General features: G+C 46.5%; 1 protein-coding gene across 1 annotated transcript in view; it reads left to right on the forward strand.

The window, feature by feature from the left end:
* Positions 1 to 14,552: 14,552 nt before the first annotated feature.
* The window catches only part of Taf1b (TATA-box binding protein associated factor, RNA polymerase I subunit B), a 66,967-nt gene continuing 65,408 nt past the window's right edge, over positions 14,553 to 16,111 (forward strand). Inside the window, exon 1 of the mRNA XM_052745826.1 lies at positions 14,553 to 14,678. Coding sequence (XP_052601786.1) covers positions 14,661 to 14,678 — 18 coding nt within the window. The 5' untranslated portion in view covers positions 14,553 to 14,660. The remainder of the gene's footprint in view (positions 14,679 to 16,111) is intronic.

Here is a 16,111-nt window from a genome sequence, read left to right on the forward strand (position 1 = left end):
TTGTGAGGACTGGAAAGGCCAACAGGAGGGGAAGCCAGGGCTAACCTGGTCTTCACTCCAGACTCAGTTCTGTGCACCATGTCCTGCAACCTACAGATAGAATGGAGCAGATATGACACACAGGCCGGAAAGCAAAACACAAAACAGAAACATAGTTAAAAAGTGAAAGTGTGTGTAAGAGGTGTAGGTCTGGGGCTGGAGAGATAGCTCAGAGGTTAAGAACACTGGCTGTTCTTCCAGAGGTCCCGAGTTCAATTCCCAGCACCCACATGGTAGCTCACAACCATCTATAATGAGATCTGATGCCTTCTTCTGGCATGCAGGCAGATCACTGTATACAGGATGAATAAATAAATCTTTAAAAAAAAAGGCGTAGGCCTTTGAAATGGCAGGGAGTTTCCGTTTTTTTCTATATTAACATGTCATGACAGATGGAAGGTATAAATCTATAAAGTGGGGGTGGGGAAACAAGCATGGGGCCAGCAAAACGGCTCAGTACGTAAAGGCCCTTGCGGCCCAGCCTGCTGACCTGAGTTCAATTCCCGCATGGTGGAAGGAAGGAACCAGCTCCCACAAGCTGTCCATTGACTTCTACCTTCCTGTGTGCATGTGTACACAAGTACTCTAAAAAAGAAGAAAAACACGTAAAAACAAGACAAGCAACGCCCCCTTTAGTCCCAGGTACCTATAGGTGCTGCTTCTGTAATGTAGAAGTCTTTCCTTCCACGGTTTTCCTCCACATCTTTTTTCTTCAGTTGAGGACACGATCTCTCTATAATCAAAACATGGACTTTTGCTTTAACTGACATATTAAGATGGATTTTGAGTGGTTGAATTCCAACAGGAAGTGATGGCGCAGGATTAGAGAAGTCTGGACCAGGGATCCGTGGAAAGGCAAAGACAAGAACATTCAAGGGGCTTGGGGATAGGGTGAATCATTCTTTAAGGCTAGAACCTGTGCCCCTATCATGACCTGGGAGTTAAGGATGAGTCAGAAAGATAGGTTACATCATCTGGGGAAGAGCCTGCAATAGCGTGCTGGAGAATTTCTATTTATTCGATTCTCATTAGAGAGTATGCCACGTTGCGTATATTTACAAGAGATATACATAAGAAACACTTGGAAATAATTCACAATCCAAATGGCCATGAATCAGTTCTATTAATATTCTGGTACTTATATAGCTTCTCGTTTTTTTTTCCATACATGCTTTTCTTTTTCCTTTCTTCCCCCATTGACATAAAAACACGAATCTTTTCTAATCCCATTGTTAGTTTCATCAGTCATTAAAATAGTTTTGCAACAACAGTTTTTTAATTTTTAAAAGGAATTACTATTTTATTCTGTGTGTGTATGCATGTACAGAACGTGTGTGTGTGTGTAGGTAGTCACTCACATGCCCTGGCTCATAGATGGGAGTCAGAGGACACCTTCCAGGCGTCAATCCTCTCCTATGGTTTCTGGGAACTAAGCTCAGGCCATGAGGCTTGCACTGTCAACACGTTCACCCACCGGTTGAAGCCAATAATAGCTTCACCACATTTTCTTCACTGAGACTGTTTTTCTGGTTTTTTGTTTGTTTGTTTGTTTTTAATCCTCTCAGGAACTGTAACATTCGAAAGAGGTAAAAATAGAGCTCGTGTGACCACAGCTTGAGTGGTGCTTTGACACCTGCCTGGACCTGTCCCCCAGCCTGACCCCGTTCTGAAAACCACGATTGCACAACCGCACTCTTGAGGGTGTGCTGTGAGACCGTGGCACCCTTCACTTAATCAGCCTGCTCGGTTGCTTTCAATTTTGCCCGTTGTAAATTGATATGCTTATTCCTCGACCACATCCCATAATTATTGCCCAATGAATGTTTCTGATCATGGGGTGTGACATCATCCAAACTATTAGTGTGAATACTAAATGCAGCTGACTCTTCCTTAGCTGAAATTCAGCTAACCACAATTCCCAATTAACCAATTTTGTTTTGCTCAACTTTGGGAGCGTAAAGGGAGCTAGCTGTATGTCACTCTTGGCTCTCTCTCTGACTCGGTTTCTTTATTACACAGAGAATTAGGAAACTGAGATTAATTCAACAAAAAATGTCAATTAGCTGTATTCTCAAAATTACGAACCATTACTGAGAAAAATTAAAGATGAATAGAAACAGTGAAATACACTATACTCACGAATTTAAACCTTTGTGGTTGATAAAGTGCCAACTCTCCTTCTCAAGTTCATTTGCCGATTCAACATAATGACATTCAAGATCTCAGTAGGGCTGTGTGAAAATGTTTTAGTAAGCCAAAAAAAAATTAGTAAAAAAAATTTTTTTTGTCCATAGTCTAAAAGCTGAAACAAATTTGAAGCAAAACATTGCTGAAGGGCTTATTTGCCAGATTTCAAGACCGAGTATGAAGTTCACCGTGACCAAGGTGGTTTGGTATCCAGGCAAAGGATGGCATAAAGGTCCCTGGAACGAAGCAGGAAAGCCAAAAATAGACTCACATCTTCACAGTCAATTGATTTTCAGCAAGGTGCCAACACAGTGAATTGTGGGAAAAGATAGTCTTGATAAAAGTGCCAGAGAAGTTGGTTGGCTGTGGAATGAAAATGAGTCTTAACTCTTATCTCACACTATATTTGAAAATTAACTTGAAGCAGGTCATAGATCTAGAGGTAAGCTGTGTGTGTCTGTATGCATGGTATAAACATATGTGTACACATGTACACATGTGTGTGGAAGCCAGAGGTCAAAGTTGGGTGTCCTTCTCTATCACCCTCTGTGTGTGTGTGTGTGTGTGTGTGTGTGTGTGTGTAGCATACGCATATGAGTGAGTGTGTCTGCCTGTGTGCATGCAGAGGCTGGGGAGACACTGGGTAGTTTCCTATATAGGTCTGTCTCATTGCCTAGAACAGACTAGGTCTCTCACTGAACTGGACTTTCACTATTTCAGCTGTGATGGCTGACTTTCTAGCCCCTGGGGTCCCCTTCTCTCTTCCCCACTAATTCTGGGGTTACAGATATGAGCAACACAGGAGCTTCACATTTCATAGGGCAGAGCTGTGACATTTACTAGTGTCTTCATGATTTTTCTCATTCCAGTGACCAAATACCTGACAAGAAAGAATGGGTTTGTCTTGGCATACAGTTTAAGAAGAGCTATAATCTGTCACGGTAGAAAAGGCATGGTGGCTGCTCACACTGCTACCACAGTCAGGAAGCAGAAAGACAGGAGGAAGTGGGGCCAGACTGTCAAACCTCACGGCCCACCCAGCAAAGCCCCACTTTTAAAGTATTTCCCCCAACAGCGCCACCTACTGGGGACCAAGTGTTCAAACAGGGGAACCTGTGGAGGATATCTCACACACAAACCACCATAGCTTTAGCTAGTCTCAAGCAAAGTTTGTCTTTACGGGTTTTGTTGTTTTGTTGGATGCAGGGCTGGTGTATGATGTTAGGCAAGTATTATATCACTCAATACAGCCTCAGCCTTTTTTTTTTTTTTTTTTTGCTTGGAGACAGTGTCTCACTGAGTTATCCAGGCTGGCTGCTCCTAGTCTCACTAAGTTGTAAGCTGGTCCTAGTCTCCTGAGTAGCTGGGCTCACACAGGCCTGGCTATGTGTTTCTTATATTCTTTTGTTATTTTGAGATCATTTTTGAGATTTTATAAAAGAACTGGGAATATCTTTTCCTCATCACCTTGAACTTGGAGTCTCTTAGATAGTGATCAAAACCATTTGTCACACATTTGCTGCCTGCCAACTAGCCTACATATCTTACTGATCTCCTTTTCGGGATCCCTTCCACCTGTCTCCGGAATCAATGCCATGGGCAGGACTGGTGCCTCGGCATACAGCCTGAGTCCCTGGCTTTGTACTCGGAAGGCTCCTCATTTAGCTCTGCCCCAACTGCCGCCATCTTGAAAGGCCTACACCTTTGTTGAACAAGAGGCCCTGCATTATTATGCTGTGCAGAGTCTCCAACTTAGGTGTTCTGTTGTGAATACAGGATGGTCAAAAGCCAGAGTTCTCTCTCCAGGACCTTAATGCCTGTGGCCAGAGCCACGGTGTCTGATCATTCTAGAAGGGAGGAGGGGAAAGACCATGCTTGCCTTGAGACTATAAATGTGCAAACCCACCCTGGACAAAGTGCTGTAATTTGTCTGAGCTTTTGCTCACACAGGAGTTTGGGGAAACTCCAGGGTACCTCGCCCAAATCTTAGAAGGTCACTTTGCTTCTGCTGAGTTGGAAGTGTGCCTTCAAAACCTGTCAACGTCATCAGACAAAGTGGCTCTGGATTCAGCAGATGTGTTTTGCCACTCGTTCACTAAAGAGACCTTTGGAGGCAGCTACTCCCTCAGCAGGAAGGCTGGAGAAGAACTGGCTTCTAACCTACTACATGACCTGGTTGACCTCCCAAGCCTCAGTTTCCCCTTCTGTGAATAGACAGTGATTATAATCTAGCTTAGTTATGACAGGACTTGAGTAATGGATCTGATGTTTGATATATAAAGTAAATACCTAGCAAATATCCCTTCTCTCTCTCTGTTCTCCAAGACTATGAAAACCACAGAGGGGTTCAGCTAGCTGTGGGCAGGCAGGGACCCCAGAGCAGACCTTGGAACAGCTGGAGGACCCATTTAGGGAATGATACTCCATGCTTTCTTCTCTCCGGCAGGGATTTTGAGGTTAGCTGGGAAGGAGGCTCCACATAAGAAGTATCAAGGCCAGTGTTTGCTCTCTGGAATATCCCTGTGCTCTGTGATTAACATTTAATAAGTTCCCAAGAAAGCTTTGAAGATAATAATATGTCTACACTTCCTTTCAACTGGTGATCTTGAAGCGATACATTTATGTCAGCGATGAAATTGGAAAGCTTTTGCAAGGAGCCAAGACTCTCTTCCTTATCTTGAAAAAAGTAGAGTAGTTGTGAAAATTAAGCCCACAGAGGTCAGTGGCATGGGAGGCTACCCTTAGAAATGCATTCCCTGCAAGATGTTTTGTGGCACAAACAATGTAAACTAATGATAACTAGTGATGTTCGTATCCTGTTGTTCAGTTTATGACGTTTCGACAAAGGTCTGCCATATCCAGGATCCCAACTAAACCTTGCCACCTCATGAGGTGATGGTAAAGTTACCATTCCCATGATATAGAGGGAAAGTGAGCCTCAGCAATGGGACTTGAGAGGATCAGCTCAGTCACAAACTAGCAGGGACCTGTTGGGGCCGGGATTCCTGGACACAATACTTGGCGCCCTCTGTACTCAGAAGAGCCTCTGTAACTAACTGTTCAGTAAAGCCGTCCCAAGCAGCAAGCCCTCAGATGTTGGCAGCCTCCGGGGTAAAGAGGAGGCAGTGGGTGGCACTGACTAACTGGGCCATTTCAGCAGGCCCGGCTCCAGCCTGCTGCACAGTGATCACACTCACTGCATTCCAATGATCTGGTCATTGAGATAATACAGCCCCTCAGGGTGGTCTCATCAGGGGTCAGGTCTGTCCCTTTCACCCACACAAGGACGTGCTTGTCCTCTCCTTCCTCTGCCGCGTGACTGACATTTCATTTACCTTAGCGCACAAAACACTGCATCGTCCATGTTTCTTGACCCCTCTATCCACGGCTCCCCTCTGCACTGCACGGGTCTTGACGTCTTTTTTTTGTGGACTTGTGCTCATACAGCGGCCACTCTGCCTCCTTCTCCCATACCTCCACACCTCTTTATGCAAACTTTTTTTTCCCACCGACAGGATTTCTCTTTGTAGTCTTGCCTGCGCTGGAACTCATTTTGTAGATCAGGCGGGCCTTGAACTCAGAGATACTTCTGCCTCTGCCTCCCAAGTGCTGTGATTAAAGGCGTTCACCACCAGGTCCAACTGTCTCTATTTAAACTTTTCATCCCTCTCCTTGCCTTAAACTCTTACAAATCCTGTGCCGAGTTTGCCCAGACTCCTCTGCATTTGGTGATTCTGTACCCCACAATCCTGGGTCTCCTCCCCCATATCTTGACTGTCCTACTCTGCCTGACTTCTGAGAATATAGTATCTTGTAGCCCAGTCCCAGGATTCCCTTCTCTCATTTGCCATCCACTCTCATTTCTTAGATGTCCTTATTTCCCCACCACAGACATAAGTGCTCCTTGTAGACACAGATGACTCTAAAATGATGACTCTGGGCATGTGGCCCAGAATATCTCACTAGTCCAGATTCCCATTCCTAACTTGCTGCTCAATATCACCTCTTGCAGTCACATTCAGTGTGACCCAAATCTTTATTTTCACCCCTGCCTCTGCTAACAACCATCCCAGTGATGGATTCAACCTTTACCTCAGTGTATCATCTCTGGTTCTCTTCTATTCCCTCACATCTCCATCCACTCCAATGTTGGTACTGCTGTTGTGTGACATTTTGTTTGTGTTCTGACAAATAAAGTTTGCCTGGAGATCAGAGGGCAGAGCTAGCCACTAGTTAACCATAGAGGCCTGGCGGCGGCGGCGGCAGCAGCAATGGTGGTGGCGGCGGCGGTGGTGGTGGTGCATGCCTTTGATCCCAGCACTTGGGAGGCTCACACCTTTAATCCCAGCACAAGAGAGGTGAACATAGGATCTTGACCCCTTTTCTGTCTGAGGATTCGTAGAGGTAAGAAGTCTCTGGTGGCTGCTGCTCTGCTTCTCTGATCTTTCAGGTTATTACCCCCATATTTGACTCTTGGTTTTTATTGATAAGACTAATTAGGATTACGCTTCACACTGCCTTAAAAATAGAATTACCAGGGCTTGGAATAATGGTTCAGTAGTTAACACCTGTTGCTCTTCTAGAGGATCCAAGTTTGGTCCCCAACATCCATGGTGTGTGTGTGTGTGTGTGTGTGTGTGTGTGTGTGTGTGTGTGTGTGTGTTACAACTGTCTATAACTATAGCTCCAAGGGATCCAATGCCCTTAACTGGCACAAAATATAAATTTGTATGAAGTTTATCTTGCAGAAAGGTAATACACACCTGCCTTACTGAATATTCCAACCAACCCCAAAGTGTCTGAGGGAGACTTGGAAGGTGTCCCCATTGAGGAACATCTGCTTTCCTAGTCTCTGTTTGTCTGCAGGTCAGAATCCTGAGAACGCTGCTAACTGCACACACAGGCACAGGTCAGAGGGCACCTGGGTAGCTGTGACCGATTTCACAGCACCGGCTGATCAGCCGTGGGTTCTTCCTTCCTCTCTTCCGTGCTGAGAACCCATGCTGGTGGCCGCAAACAACTCAGGCTATCTGTAAATTCCGGCTAAATCTTAGGCCTGCAGGCCAAGAAGACTTTCAGCAATTAAGCCTTGCCCAGCCATCTGATCTGATCCTGCAAGGCTGCCTCTCACCCACTAACCTCGGGCCACAATGGCCTCTTCAGTTTCTCAAACTTTCTGCTTGGGTTCTGCCTCAAGGCCTTTTTAATCTCTAAAATCTGTTTATTCTCTCTCTCTCTCTCTCTCTCTCTCTCTCTCTCTCTCTCTCTCTCTCTCTCTCTCTCTCTCTCTCTCCTATACCTCTCTCTTTGTTTACTCCTTATTCTTCATCATCTTGTTTTTTTAATTTAAAAAAAAATTTTTTAGCTAGTGTTTTACTGTGAGCCCAGGCTGACCTGGTTTGCTTTGTAGCTCAGGCTGGCCCCAAACCTACACTCTTTCTACTTTAGTTTCCCAAGTGCTACTATGTATGTATGTACCGCCCTACTTGGTTTCCAGTTCTTCTTTGTGTATATGTTTATGTGGGGGCGGTATATACATGTATGTGCATTTGTGTGTGTGTGTGTGTGTGTGTGTGTGTGTGTGTGTGTGTGTGTGTGTGTGTCTATGTTGAGTGTTTTTCTCTCTTGCTTTCCACCTTAGTTTTGCAAGACAGGCTCTCTCACTGAACCTACAGCTCCCCATTCAGGCTACACTGCCTGCAGCAAGCCCCCAGGTCCCTCCCCCTCATCTCTGTAACCTCAGTGCTGGGTGCTGTTCCACGTGTACTGCCATGCCTGGCTTTCATGTTGGCGCTCTGGATCCAAACTCAGGTGTTCATGTGTACATAGCAAGCGCTTTACCCACCAAGCTCTCTCCCCAGCCCCTCCCGTGTATTCTTCTTCCATGCCTCTCACACCATCCCCATCTCTGCTCAACTGTTCATCTCCGCTCAGCTTTAGAATTATCTTACAACTGTACAAAACTCTTCATCCCCGCCCCTAGTCACCCTAAGCACACAGCCTGCTACATCGTCACAGCATTTACATTCGTTGAAGTGACATTTCCTATTTGGCTGTTTTCTGTCATTTCCCCCCATGATAAACATGGCTGAGATACCACATGACAAATAGCATTGGACGGCCCAGAGAATTCTGATGAAAATTCAAAAGAAGCAACTCCTGGATTAGGACACTGAGCCCTTTGGAAGTTCGCTATACAGGTGGATGAAAATATAAATGTTAAGCCAGGCGGTGGTGGCGGCGCACGCCTTTAATCCCAGCACTCGGGAGGCAGAGCCAGGCGGATCTTTGTGAGTTCGAGGCCAGCCTGGTCTACAGAGCGAGATCCAGGAAAAGGCGCAAAGCTACACAGAGAAACCCTGTCTCGAAAAACCAAAAAAAAAAAAAAAAGAAAAAGTTTCTCATTTTTGCTCCTGATCGAAGATTCAGTTTCAATAATGGAAGGCAGAAAGTCTCCCAAGTTAATCATCTAATGAGCACCAAGGAGCATATATTCCAGGTAAATCATTTCTCCGTGGTAGTTGCTCAGCAGGTAAAGGGCCCTGCTGCCAAGCCTGAGTTTGATCTCAGGATCCACGGTGTGGAAGAAGAGAATTGACCGTGTTGTGACTACCACATGCGTACCATGGCAGGCTCTCCCAGTCCCCAATAATGTTTTTTAATGTAATGAAAAATTGGCAAACAACATTTTGTAGTACAATCATATTTGTGTAACCACTGAAGGAGTGACTGACTTAATTATTGAAAATTCACCAACTGCCTCTCTTGCCAGCCAGCAGGAGCTTGAAGGCAGAGCAGCACATCCTACTGCGGTCAGGATTTTTTTTTCCTTTTGGTAGAAAGTTCTGGAAGATACTTTTGAAACACTGGATCCATCCCTTTAGGACAAAGGGGAGTCTTCGGAAAGTGAGCAGCAGAGGCCAGGGCGTGCTTAATGCTCTGGCGGTTTGCAAGACTTGAGACTCAACTCTCTCTTTTCTGTTTTCTACCCATGTTCTCTCTCTTTTTGTACAATGACTTTCTCCTTTACATTGGTTTTCTCTTGTTTTGTAGATTTCATTTTTCTTCTTTAAAACGATGACCTGTTTGTGTTTATATGTGGGTATGTGTGTGTGACTGAAGGCACCCACAGAGGCCAGGAGACAGCAACAGATCCCCAGGGAACTGGGGTGACAGGCCGCTGTGAGCTGCCCACACATAGGTGCTGGGAACCAAGCTGGCATCCTCTGCAAGAGCAGTGTACCCTCTCCACCACTGAACCAGCTCTCCAGCCCCCTGTAGAGTTTTACAATTCCAGATTTAGTTATTTATTTGGTGTGTGTGTGTGTGTGTGTGTGTGTGTGTGGTGTGTGGACATATAAGTGTCATGGCAATGTGTGTGTCAGTCAGAAGACAATTTGTGGGATGTGGTTCTCTCTTTCCACCGTATGGGTCCTATGGATTAAATTCAGGTCATCAGGCTTGGCAGCAGGTACCGCTGCCAGCTGAGCTGTCCTTGCTCTCACCGTGCGATGTCTGTTGAAACCTCTCACCACTCTGCCGGCTTCCTGTTCTCCGCTGACTTGCTTGAAGCAATCCGAGCTGACCATCTCTGGTTTCCCAGCCTACCGAACCTTGCCTTGCAGGTCCCGTTCTCTCTCCACCTTATTGAAAACCCATGGAAACCATGCCCCCTTCTGTCTCTTGGTCATCATTTTTCTCCTTCTGAGCAAGTCAAGAAAAGAGCAAAAGGGGCTGGAAAGATGGTTCAGTGGTTAAGGCTACATAATGCTCTTTCAGAGGATCCTCCTTCAGGTCCCAGAATTCATCTCAGGCTGCTCACAACCAGCCCTTAACTCCAGCTTCCCGGGATTTAATGCCCTCTTCTGGCCTCTGCAGGCACTACACTCATGTACCCCACCATCACCCCTAGCACACATAGGCACATAATTAAAAAGAAAAGAGCAGATAAATGAATAAAAGCCTTTCTTTATTGTCTGTTACCCATGACTGGCAGCAACTGTTTCTGTTTTCAATAAAAACCATAACAAAGCCGGGTGGTGGTGGCGCACGCCTTTAATCCCAGCACTCGGGAGGCAGAGCCAGGCGGATCTCTGTGAGTTCGAGGCCAGCCTGGGCTACAGAGTGAGATCCAGGACAGGCTCCAAAACTGCACAGAGAAACCCTGTCTCAGAAAAACTAAAAAAAAAAAAAAAATATCAAGAGTGGTCTACATTCTTCTCTCATTTTTTTTGTTAAACACACTTTTACAGACTTTCATCCCCAACACTCTACTGAAGTGGGTTTCATTACTCAGGTTTTTCTAGAGGAACAAAACTGATAGAAATCACATGTCTATACATACATACACACATATACATATATACATGCATATATTATACACATATATATGATAGGGTATGTATTGAATCAGCTTACAAGCATGTACAATCCATGGTCTGTGGGTCAAATGTGGCACACACAAACATGTATGAATGCATCCCAACTCAAAATTACAAGCCTATTTGAAACATGGTGAGGGTGTGTGTGTGTGTGTGTGTGTGTGTGTGTGTGTGTGTGTGTGTGTGTGATATTTAGCAGTTGGAAAAGTTCTACATGTTTATTACTAAGCCAGCCTGCTTGCTCCTGCAGTTCAACACGCCTGTGGCTCCAGAGATGAACACTTTCACCACCATCTGGTAGGATGGATGATCGTGATTCAGCATAAAAAGCTGTGTCACCATACCGGAACCCTTACAGCCCAGGTGTGGCTCTACTCCAGTGTCTGGTCTTGGAATCGGCCCCGATTCCGCCACTAGTTTTCATTCCAATCCATTGAGGGAATGGGACCATTTTTGCTTTTGTATCATGGCCAGAAATACTTTGATTGTGAAAGTCTTGTGAAAATATATGGTGAGAAAGTTCATTGGGTGTACAGTTCACAATGGCAGAGAGGGAAAAAAGGGAGGTGTTTTTCTCTCTCTTTCTCTCTTAACTCAGTTGTTCAGCTCTTGAGTGTGAACTCTGGAGATGACAATGTCCAGCTACAATGTCAAAAAGCTGGACACCCTTGGTGTTCATCGGAAGCTGGGTGAGCCAACGATGACCATCTGCACATTGGGGGTGGGGGCGGACAACCAGGTAGCTTCTGTGTCTAAGAAGCTAGAAGCCTCAGAATAAGGGGCTCAAAGATGCAGCCCCAGTTTCAGGTTAAAAGCCCAGAGGCTCCCTGGAGGGCTGCTGGTGTGAGTCATGTGGAAAGGTTGGAGCAGCTGGGGTCTGATGTCTGCTGATAATGATAGCTGCCAGATGAACTTGCCAGGGAGGAGGAAGCCAGTTTTCATGAGGTGGGGGCTTCCTCCTCCAACTTTGGGTCCCTCCAGGTCCCTGGCTTATCAAGACGGAGGGTCTTTCTCCACTCCGTTGCTATGGCACACGTCAATCATCCCCGAAAACACTCATGCAGACACGTGTTTCACTGATCTCCTAAACATTCCTCTACTCAAGGTGACAATCAAGATTAGCTGTCACACTGCTTTCCTCTCTAGTGACCCTCATGTCTAGATCCATCAGTCATCCGGCACATGGGAAGGCGATTCCATCTTTCCCTCCCCGCGGGTCTCGGGAGCATCCGCTGAAGGTGAAGGGTCTTCCTCCTGGAGACTGCTGGCTTCCAGGGTGCCGTGTGCTGCTGCTTTTCCTTCTGTGTCAAGGACACTCATTGTCATGGTCCTTTACTGGCCTCAGTCCTCGGACCTTTTCCTCTCTGGACACTCCCACCCTAGGGATCTTACCCAGGTCATCCCCACAGTCCTATCCCCGGTTGTGCCCTTTGCCCTGAATGTCCAACTCATCTCGTCAGCGTGGTCCTCAGGGTCCCCACCTGGATATGGGATAAGAAGCACTGAGACATATTCCAAAACGAAATACCGTTTTCTCCCCCTCACTGTCGTGTGCCTAGAAGGAAGACTTCCTGCCTCAGTGAAGGCTGTCTTCTCACAGCAGGTCAGCGCCTGACATTTACAGTCCGTCCTAACTCTTCTCTCACCCAATCCATCACGTTTGGCTTTTGCTTGTATCCAGAGGCTAAGACCGCCCCCCCTTTTTTTAAACCATCATTGCTACCCCTCATCAACGTTTTGTTTTTGTTTTTGTTTTTTCGAGGTAGGGTATCATGTAGCCCAGGTGATCCTCTGACTTACGATCCTCCTGCTCAGCCTCCAGAGGAGCTGGGACTAGAGGAGTGTGGCATTACTGCACTCTGTTTTTAACTGGACTGTTCATTATTGGCTTGTATGGAATCTTGGTTAACCTAAGTCTGTCGCTGACTGGCGTGAACACTTTCTGTCTTTTCTTTGTCTTGCTGTTGTTTCAATTTTCCATTTATTTCCAGTCTTGGAGCTTGAGGCCATGGCCTTCCGCATGACAGACAGACCCACCTCCACTGAGTGACATCCCAGCCCTAAGTCAATTTCTGAAATAGCTAGCCTGGCTGTCCTAGGACTCACTCTGTAGACCAGGCTGGCCTCAAACTCAGAGATCCACCTGCCTCTGCCTCCCGAGTGCCGGGATTTAAGCTGTGTGCCACCAACACCTAGCCTCTTCTTGCATACTTTTTAATTATGTGTTTTCTAAAAACATGTCCATTTCTTTGAAAAATTCAAATATAGCTGGGCAGTGGTGGCACAAGCCTTTAATCCTAGTGCTGTGTGGGTCCTGGGAATCAAATGGAGAAACCAGCGTTCTCAGCTGCTCAGCCATCTCTCCAACCCCATGTTTTCCTTATTTTTGGTTTTTTGTTTTGTTTTGGTTTGGTTTTTCGAGACAGGGTTTCCCTGTGTAGCTTTGCGCCTTTCCTGGAACTCACTTGGTAGCCCAGGGTGGCCTCAAACTCACAGAGATCCGCCTGGCTCTGTCTCCCAAGTGCTGGGATTAAAGGCGTGCGCCACCACCGCCCGGCTGTTTTCCTTATTTTTGTCTCTTCCCACCATAGCACTGATATCGAAGCACTGTCCCAGTAACGTCGATCAGCCTCGATTTACCTAGTTTCTTCCATAAGCTGCTAAACTCTTAGCATGTAGCAGCCCCAAGGTGGGACGGGACGATAGGAGCAGTGTCCTAAATTTTGGCCTTCTATCCTTCTTAGTGCCTTGATTAATTTCCTAAACACAGAGACCCCTCTCCTCTGGGCTTTGAAATCTTTTCAAACCTCTAATGTCTATAAATATCAGGATTTTCCTTTGTTCTACAGGGTGCTGCAGCATCTCCACCATATCCCAGCTTCCCCTGCTGGGGACCTGAAACCTGTCTCAGCGCTCGTCTCTACCGACCCAGGAAAAGATTTTTAGCATTTAAAACAAATTATAGACGAGCAGTGGTGGTGCACACCTTTAATCCCAGCACTAGGGAGGCAGAGCGAGTGAGTTCCAGGACAGCCAGAGCTACACAGAGAAACCCTGTCTCAAAAAACAAACACAGCAACCCAGCACTCGGGAGGCAGAGGCAGGCGGATCTCTGTGAGTTCGAGGCCAGCCTGGGCTACAAAGCCAGTTCCAGGAAAGGCGCAAAGCTACACAGAGAAACCCTGTCTCAAAAAACCAACCAACCAACCAACCAAACAAACCACAAACCACCACCAACAAAACAATTAAGATAATAATAATAAACCCCCAATATAATCTTCACCAAGGTGGAGACTTATTTTGTTCATAGCTAAATCCAAAACTTAAGCAATTTTGGTTTAAGGAAGCAAGGAATTAGTGTGTTCAACTAAGGAACAAGAGCTAAACCTATCGAGACTTTGTAAGACTTAATTATATTCACAGGTAAATATATAATTTTTACACTGGAGGAAGTAGAGGCACAAGAAAAAAAGAAATTAATGATCTGATATCTAGGTCTAAGAGCTGGGGGATGTTGCACGGTGAAGTACTGTACTCGACAAACACGTACAAGGGTTTGGTTCCTAGGGTCTGGAGAAGAAAAAAAAAAAAAATCCAAATAGAAACCCAGGTCTAACTCAACAATCTGTATTCTCTACCTCAAACACTGAGAGCACGTTTTGTAAAATCTAGAAGCCGGGAGGTGGTGGTGGTGCACGCCTTTAATCCCAGCACTCAGGAGGCAAATGCAGGCGGATCTCTAAATTCGAGGACAGCTTGGTCTACATAACGAGTTCCAGGACAGCCAGGGATACACAGAGAAACCCTGACTCGACACATATCCCACCAAATAAAAAGACACTTCCTCGTAGGTCTGAGTCCGGTCTCTGGAGCCTGGCCCTGATCCTGCACTGAGGACTTGCAGCCTGAGCCTGGGTCCTGCGGAGCAGCATGGGCGGCATAGGAGACTAGCGGAACGCAAAGGCGGGGGCTGTGTTTCCGGCCGGAGCGCTCTCCCGCCCTCCCGGAAGCGGCTCTCGCTGCCTGGGTAACGGTGCCAGCGGCCGAGCAGCGATGGATCTGGAGGAGACCGTAAGGACCTAGGGGGCTGTGGGGAGGTCGGACTCGGCGTTCCCTAACTGAAAGAGCCGAGGGGAGCCGGGGGAGGAGGAGCAGCCCGGGGAGGAGGTGTCGGCTGGGGGCGGTGACCCACGGAGAGGGCGGAGCGAGGGGGCGGCGGCCTCGCGGCCCGGAACCGGGCTGTGTTCCCACCCCCGGAGGGTGCGGGTGCAGGTGCGGGGTGGGTGGAGTGTTTGTGCACGTGGGGCGTGGGCCAGGAGGAGGATGAAGCTGTGGGGCTGTGGGATGGCTCCCCCTCTCTGGAGGGGACCACCCAGCAGAGCTCCCTTTGATGCTGGGGCGGGTGAGGAAGCGCGGGCCCTGGAACTTGTGATGCCTTCAAGGACCCCTTGTCAGTCAGTCTGTCTGGGTTATCGATTCCAGACCCCTGCTAAGGACATTCCAATGTGCTGTCTTAGTTAGGGTTTCTATTGCAACGAAGAAACACCATGACCAAAAAAAGCAAGTTGAGGAGAAAAAGGTTTATTTGGCTTACACTTCCATACCACTGTTCATCATCTAAGGAAGTCAGGACAGAAACTCAAACAGGTCAGGGACCTGGAGGCAGGAGCTGATGCAGAGGCCATGGAGGGGTGCTGCTTACTGGCTTGCTCCCCATGGCTTACTCAGCCTGCTTTCTTATAGAACCTAGGACCACCAACCCAGGGATGCCACCACCCACAATGGGCTGGGCCCTCCCCATCAATCACTGATTAAGAAAATGCCCTATAGGCTTGCCTGCAACCCAGCCTTAAGGAGGCATTTTTTAGTGGGGGTTCCCTCCTCAAATGACTAGGTTGTGTCAAGTTGACACAAACCTATCCAGCACATGTACCTATACCTCATCATAAAAATGATCAAGATGTTGTTGAACCTGGAATGCACTTTTAATATGATAGGCATATTCAGTAACTGACCCATAGGTCAAACACCAGAGAATTAGGAACCAGTTCTGTGCGTGTGCGTGCACACTGGCAGAATATTGATAGAGGGTCTCGTAGTAGACTCTCAGTAAATACTAATAAATGTTGAAAGATGGATGATTAAAAACTAGATAATAAATTGATACAAGTGAAATTACAATCCACCATGACCCATCCATATAGACCACGAGTGAATCCCATGCTCCTTTTGCTTAAAGTAGAACCCCAGCACCCAGTTAAATATCTAGTACACATACAGTTGATACCCTTTATGTTGCTGGATGAATAAATCAAAACTTAAGACATCTGCTTTTGGTATGTTTTCAGTGCCTCAAAGGAAATGACAACAGTATTTCTTTCTTTTGTTTTCTTTTTTTTTTTTTTGTTTGTTTGTTTTTTTTTTTTTGAGACAGCCCTAGCTCTCCTACAACTTGCTCTGTAGACCAGGCTGGCCTCGAACTCACAGAGATCAGTCTGCCTCTG

The sequence above is a fragment of the Peromyscus californicus genome, unplaced genomic scaffold (assembly GCF_007827085.1).
Source record: "Peromyscus californicus insignis strain IS unplaced genomic scaffold, ASM782708v3 Scaffold_1__1_contigs__length_55948999, whole genome shotgun sequence".
NCBI classification, from domain to species: domain Eukaryota; kingdom Metazoa; phylum Chordata; class Mammalia; order Rodentia; family Cricetidae; genus Peromyscus; species Peromyscus californicus.